The following is a 6,916-nucleotide window of genomic DNA, read 5'->3' on the forward strand; positions in this document are numbered from 1 at the left end:
CGAAGGAGGAAGGCGCGTGGCGGCGGTGGTCTGGCGCCCCCGAGAACGGCGCCTGCTCGCCCCCCCCCCCCCACTCCCTCGAGCCGCGGGGGGAGGGGGGGGGTTGGGGCTGCCGGCGCCGTTGGGCCCCTTTGGTTGCCCTCTCTCCTCGGCTTTGGCCCGGCCAGCCTGAAAAGCCTGCCAGCCGCCCGGTCCCGGTCCCAGTTTGCCCCCACCCCCATCCCTCCCCCCTCGCTGCCTCTCCATTCCCCTCCGCCCCCCCCCCCCTCCCCCTTCCGTGCCTGTTCCCCCTTCCTTTGCTCCGCCTCTCCGCCCCCCCCCATCCCCCCCCTTGCCTCTCTCCCTTCGCCCCTCCAGCCCTGATGCAGCAATCCAGCGACACCCCCGCCGCGTCGGCGTCCGGCGTGGCCGGCGCCCTCGACACCAAGTCCATCTACCGTTCACTGCGGCAGGTGGAGCGCCTGACCGCGCGGCTCGGGTCCGGCGGCGACGAGGACCCGGCCCCGGCCGGGAAGCGCCCCAAGTCCGTGACGTCCGTCCTGGCGTCCCATGACTTCGGCTTCCTGTCGGCCACGAACCCGGCCTTCCGCCAGGCGGCCCAGGCGGCCAACGACCAAGCCACCGGGCTCCTGTCCAGCCTGGTGTCCCTGCAGGCGGACTTGCTGTCCCGGCTGGCCGATGCCGGGGCCGTCGGCACCTCGGCTCGGGACCTGGTTGATCGCTGCCAGGCCGGCACCTTCACCGACATGGATGACGTGCGGGATGGGTTTGCCGTGGTCGGCGACGTGACGGACTCCCTGCTGGAGTGGGGCCACACCGTGATGGAGGCCCTCAATGTGGAGGGCGGCCTGGCCCCGGACACCCCGCTGACCGGGGCCGCTGGCGCCATCGCCCGCGGCAAGCAGGCGGCCGCCGGCGGCGATGCCGTGGTTTCGTCCTTCCGTGTGGGCAACAGCCTGGACTACCGGCTCATTCATGGGCAAAACATTTCCCCCCCCCAGCAGACCTTCCCCGACAAGGTGGACAACTCCCAGGCCACCTTTGTGCCGAGCCTGCTGGCCAAGCCCCACTCGCTGGCTCCCTTCGACCGGGGTGCGCTCGTTGCTGGCACATCCCCCCCCCCCCCCCTCCCTCATGCCGACCTGTCTTCCTCTTCTAACGTGTCTCTTCCCTCCCTCCTTCCACATCCTGCCCTTTGGCTTCGTCTGGCGGCCGGCCATGCTGGGCTCCCATGCAGCCGAGTACCTCGCTTCCGGTGTGAGCAAGAACTCTCAGCTGTTCGACTGCCGGGATATGATCAAGGAGCACTATGAGAAGCTCGGCATCGATTCCTCGCTCTTCAGCTTCCTTCTGCCGCAGGAGACCATCGAGTGCGTTTGCGCGCCCCTTCATCGTGTCTTTCTCTTCGTCATCAGCCTCCCTGACGTGTGTTCCACCTCTGCCTCTCTGCCTCTCTGCCCCTCTGCCCCTCTGCCTCCCTACTTCCTCCCTACTTCCTCCCTCTGCCCCTCTGCCCCTCTGCCCCTCTGCTCCCCCCTGCTCCCCCCTGCTCCCCCCTGCTCCCCCCTGCTCCCTCCTGCTCCCCCTGCTCCCCTGCCCCTCTACCCCCCCCCTGGATAAAGGTACCCCCACCCGTACGCTGCCGAGATCGAGGCCCTCCGTGCCACCCTCCCCACCCTGCCCATGGCCCCGGTCACCGAGCAGATGTACCTGCCCATGGAGAGCACCCCCCGGACGTGGGTCGACACGCCGGAGCTCTTGGAGGACATGCGCCAGAAGTTGCTCCAAGTCCGGGAGATCGCCGTGGATCTGGAGCACCACAGCTACCGGTCCTTCCGGGGGTTCGTCTGCCTGATGCAGATCTCCACCCGGACCGAGGACTTCCTGGTGGACACGCTGGCCCTGCGCGGGCACCTGCAGGCGGCCCTCGGGGACATCTTCGCCGACCCGTCCGTGGTCAAGGTCCTGCATGGGGCCGATTCCGACATTGTCTGGCTCGAGCGGGACTTCGGCCTGTACATTGTCAACCTCTTTGACACGGGCCAGGCGGCTCGGGTGCTGCAGCTGCCGCACTTTTCCCTGGCCCACCTGCTGAGCTCGGTGGTCGGTGTGTCGGCCGACAAGCGCTACCAGCTGGCCGACTGGCGCATCCGTCCCCTGCCGCGCGAGATGGCCCACTATGCCCAGATGGACACGCACTATCTGCTCTTCATTTGGGATCGCCTGCGCAATCAGCTGCTGGCCCGCAGCGGGTCCGGCACCGGGCAGCTCCTGCTGACGGCCATGGCCCGGTCGTTGGATGTCTCCCTCAAGCGCCACGCCACCGAGGCCTTTGACCCGGTGCTGGCCTTCATGCAGGTGGCCGCCCGGACCCAGCGTCGGACCGCCCCCGGGGGTGCCCATTCCGCCGATGGGCTGTCCACCAAGCAGCGCGCCGTGGCTCGGGCTCTTTGCATCTGGCGCGAGGGCATTGCCCGGCAGGAGGACGAGAGCGTGCCCTATATTCTGCCCAACTCGCACCTTCTGCGCCTGGTGGCCACTCTGCCGGCCAATGATCGCCAGGGGGTCATCAGCTGCTCGCACTCCTGCTCCCCGGCCGTCCGGGCCAATGCCGATGTCCTGGCTGCCCTGATCCACACCGCCATGGAGTCGGTGCGTTCCTGTCCACGCCTCGTTGTGTGTCTCTGCTCGCCTTGCCCGCGACCTGGCCCCCCATTCTGACGTTGTTCTCTTTTCGGCTTTCCCCTGGACTTGCGACCGGACGCCCACGCCCACACGCACACACGCACACACGTTTACGCACACACGCACACACGCACACACGTTTACGCACACACGCACACACGCACACACGCACACACGCACACACGTATACGCACACACACACACACACGCACACACGTACACACGCACACAGGCCCCGGAGACTGCCAATTTCCATCTGCCTTTCTCGTCGGAGCTCCCGAGCGCCCCTAGCGACGAGAGCTCCTCCAGCTTGATGAGCCAATTCACTGCCACTGGTGCGCCCCCTCCCTCCCCCGCCTACCGGGCCCCATTTCTCCTCCCCTCGCCTCTCCCCCTCCATGGTCACTCTAACCTGGATGCTTGCGCAGCCGACCTCCGGCCGTATGAGGCCAAGCGCAAGGTGTCTCTCTTCGGCCCCACTCGCGAAAGCACCCTCCTCGGGCCGAACCACCGGCCGATGGCCACGCCAGTCCTGCCCCCGACCGCCGACGCCCAGGCAGCCCTGGCACGCGCCCACCACAGCATGGAGAACTCCCTCCTGGCCCCCGGCGCTCTGGTACATACCCCCGACGCGCGGCGGCCCACCTCGCCGGTGCCACCCCACGCCTGAAATGCCCCCTCCCCCCCCTCCCCCCATCTTACCCAATCCGAAATACACCTTCGACTGACACCGATGCCCTCCCCCCCCCCCATCTGCAAGTCGCGTCTCCTCCCAGCCGGGGCCACCCTGATCGTGGCCGAGGACATTAACGGCGGCACAGAGCGCGCCCGGGCCGCCATGGAGAAGGCCCACGACGAGGTGGCCGCCCTGGAGGCGGCGCGCGCCACGGCCAAGCCGGCTGCCGCTGGCGATCTCGACGCCGAGGCCGGACCCGCGGCCGGCGACTTTGCTGCCATCACCGCGGCCCCTGGGAACCGGCCGACCGTCCTGGCAGTCGGCCTGGCGGCCGGCGGCGGCCCGGTCGACCGGGCCCACACGAACGAGCGCATGAAGACCCTCTCCGGGCGCATGATCAACCCGCTGAACATCACCGCCGCCGGGGCCCAGCTGCATGGCGGCGTGACCTCCTCGGCGGCCGGGGCCAGTGCGGCTGACCAGGCCCGGGCCGACTTCGAAATGGCCCTCGAGTCGTCGGCCACCGTGCAGGGCGCCACCGCCAAGCTGGGCGCCGTGCTGACGGACGCCGAAAAGCGCGACGAGCGCCGGGCCCTGCACCGGAAGCTGGACGCCGTCACCAAGCCAGCCAAGGGCTCGGACAATGGACCGAAGGGCGCCCGCTCCCAGAAGACCGTCCTCCAGCCGAGTTCCGGCAACCGCACCATGTCCTTCCAGCAGTAGCCGCGCCCGGGGCACATGTCCAGCCTGGCTGTCCGGCTGCTTCCCCCCTCTTCCTCCCTTTTCCCCCTTCGCCTCCCCCCTCTCTCCCCCTCCTCCCGCCCCGTCACACCTTTCTTGTGTGCACGCGCGTCCTGGCCCTCGGCCGGCATAGATGTCCCCCCCCCCCCTCCCCCCTCCCCTTGTATAATGAATGAGAATACCATAACCCGTTGCAGCAGGCGTGCATGCGCCCCTTGCCGAGAGAGGACGCTCGATCCTCGCCGCGCAGAAAAGGAAAAAAGCCCCGCCCCCGACAAACACCAAGTACACGCATTGATACATTACAGCGCGCCACATTGGCGCAGGGAGGCAGGCGAGGGGAGGCGAGGGGGCCGGCAAAAAGGAAAAAAAAAAGAAAGGCCAGCGTGGGGATGCAGGAGACACATTTTGTCTCCGGCCGCCCGGCCCGGCCCGGCCCGGCCCGGCCCGGCCCGGCCCGGCCCGGCCCGGCCCGGCCCTGCCCCGCTCTCGGCCGCCTCCAGAGGGTCTTCTAATCGAGAGTGTCTAACATGCGCCGGTCCCGGCCCAGGGTGTGCCGGAGGACGTCGCGCCGGGTGATCATCGCCACCAAGGAGCCCACCGCCGGGTGGCCGACCGCCCCGACCGGGCCCCCACCGTCACCTGGCCAGTTCCCCGGCGAACGGGCGAACAAGTCCGCGGCGTCCATCGGCCCGGAGGACTTGACCGAGTCGCCCGCCGATGAGGGCGGCGATCGGGGCGACTGGGTGGAGGGCGCCGTGGCCGCCGGCCCGGCAGGCGGGCTGCCCTCGGCCGATGGCGGCCGACCCGGGGAGCCCCCCTCCAGCTCGGGAGGAGGGGCCTCGGACGGCAGCCCGGGCAGCAGCAGCCCCTCCGGCGACAGGGCCGCCCGGCTGACCAACGCCGCGCGGATGCCCAGCTGCTGGAACATGGTGATCAGGCTGCGGACTGGGAAGATCTCCGATACAGTGACCGGCACCTGGCGTGCGGAGGTGCGCGCGCGCGCGCGTGCGTGCGTGCGTGTGTGTGTGTGCGTGTGTGTGTGTGTGAGAGGGCACGAGGCCGAGCCAGCGCGAGGGGGGCAGACTGAGGTTAGAGCCAGCGACACGCAGTGCGCGCGGAAGGGCAGGCCGGCGAAAGGGGAAAAGAACAGGGAGAAGAAAAAAAGCCCCGTACAAAGTCCACAAACTGCCCGAAGGACAGGGCCCCCCGGGGCGGCGGCCCGGGCCCGAGGTAGATCACCGCCGAGTCGGGGATCGACCCGCCCTCGGCATGAGAGTCCCCCTCGCTGGGGGTCCCGGTCCCCCCCCCGAGCGGGACCATCGGAATGGACCCCGGCTGCCCGGAAGAGCAGCTCCCGGCGTCATCGGCCTCGCTCATGGTGGCGGCGCTCCGGCTGGCCCGGCGGTCGGCCTGCTCTTCGAGCTCATCCAGCTCGTCGGCCTCGAGCTCGACGGCCATCGAGTCGGCGTCCAGGTCGCTGTCGGGCGCGGCTCCGGCACGGGCTTCGGCCCGCACTCGGCGAGACTCCACGGTGTCCTGCTCGGCCGGGATGAAAGCCCTCCACAGGCCGCCCTCCGCGAAGAGGCCCAAGTCCAAGCGCGCCCACGGCGGCCGGCGAGTGGCCCGGGGAGCGCGACACCCGACCCCATCCCCGGGCAGTGCCCTGCCGGACAGCGCATGCAGCAGGTCCAGCCGCGAGGCCAAGCCCACCGGACGCATGGTCGCCAGGCTGTCCACAATCGGGTACGCTCGTGGGGGCCGATCGGACGCCCGGTCCCCCGGCCGGTGGGGGTGCACCACGGACCGGAGCTCCAGCGCCCGGCGCAGGGCCCCGGCCCGGATCAAGCACGGCAGGGCCAGCAGCGGCGCCTCAAGTGGTGGCAGATCGCCCGCCGGGTCGCCCGCCGGGTCGCCCGGGGCCGCTGGCTGCCTGGCCGCGAGCTTGGCCCCCACCCGGCGCGGCCGGCCGATGGAGTCCTCCTCCGTGTGGCCGGACCCCGGGTGGAAGCTGGACCGCGACCACCCGGCCAGCAGGTACGCCAGCTCCGGGGCCGGCCCCGGAGCCGAGCGAGCCTTGTACACCGGCCGCAGGGCCACCAAATCCAGGACGTTATCCCGGCGGGAGTAGTTCTGTTTGCGCTCCAGGTACGGGTGGCCGTCGAAGATGAGCAGCTCCTCGAAGCTGTCACCGGGGTGCGGGCGTGTTCGTGTGCGTGTGCGGGACATTTTTTTTATGACATGCCCGTGGCAGGCCGGGGGGGGGGGGGGGTTAGTGCCATCATCCACCGGAGGGTGCCCTCAAGCCGGACAGGCAGACGCAAGGGCGGAGGCGGGCGGAGGCAGGCGGAGCCAAGGGCAACGGCGGATGCAACGCACATGCCGGCCGGGTGAATCACACGCGACACCCAGTAGGAGACAGCCACCACCAGGCACACAGGCAGGATGTACTGCGTCTGGCCGGAGGCCTCCACCACAATGGCCACCGAGGCAACTGCACAACGAGACAGCAAAAAAAAAAAAAAGGTCAAGTTAGTTCCGGCTGCCTGAAAGGTGAGGGGGCGAGGCTGGCAACCGCGGCGCATGGCACGCACAAGTGATGCGAGAGGTGGACGCCATGAAGCCAGCGGCCCCGGCAATGGCATACATGCTCAACGACACGCAGGAGGCCGGGAAGGACGCGATGCCCGACACGGCGCACCGATGGAAGGCCAGCGACGTCGGGTCATTGCTGTGTGCCGGCCAGGCCCCGACGAAAGAGCCGCGTTAGTGCCATGCCTGGACCCAATGGAGCGGGAGGGGGGGGGCTCTGAA

General features: G+C 69.7%; 2 protein-coding genes across 3 annotated transcripts in view; one reads left to right on the plus strand and one right to left on the minus strand.

Annotated features, from left to right (window-relative positions):
* Positions 1 to 271: 271 nt before the first annotated feature.
* Positions 272 to 4,265, plus strand: H696_01850. 2 transcript variants are annotated; one of them, XM_009495752.1, is made up of 6 exons: positions 272 to 1,092; positions 1,238 to 1,370; positions 1,623 to 2,652; positions 2,918 to 3,020; positions 3,114 to 3,301; positions 3,446 to 4,265. In XM_009495752.1, exons 1-6 carry the CDS (start codon positions 363 to 365, stop codon positions 4,082 to 4,084), a joined length of 2,823 nt encoding a protein of 940 aa, XP_009494027.1. In that variant the 5' UTR covers positions 272 to 362; the 3' UTR covers positions 4,085 to 4,265. The 2 variants fall into 2 exon arrangements, with proteins under 2 accessions (XP_009494027.1, XP_009494026.1); XM_009495751.1 differs by lacking the exon at positions 3,446 to 4,265 and having other exon boundaries at positions 3,114 to 3,417.
* Positions 4,266 to 4,613: 348 nt separating this feature from the next.
* H696_01851 (hypothetical protein) overlaps positions 4,614 to 6,916 on the minus strand; it is a gene marked incomplete at both ends in the record, with an annotated part of 4,363 nt that continues 2,060 nt past the window's right edge. Inside the window, 4 exons of the mRNA XM_009495753.1 lie at positions 4,614 to 5,081; positions 5,279 to 6,287; positions 6,482 to 6,596; positions 6,697 to 6,833. Coding sequence (XP_009494028.1) covers positions 4,614 to 5,081; positions 5,279 to 6,287; positions 6,482 to 6,596; positions 6,697 to 6,833 — 1,729 coding nt within the window. The remainder of the gene's footprint in view (positions 5,082 to 5,278; positions 6,288 to 6,481; positions 6,597 to 6,696; positions 6,834 to 6,916) is intronic.

Source organism: Fonticula alba (assembly GCF_000388065.1).
Source record: "Fonticula alba strain ATCC 38817 unplaced genomic scaffold supercont2.3, whole genome shotgun sequence".
NCBI lineage: Eukaryota > Rotosphaerida > Fonticulaceae > Fonticula > Fonticula alba.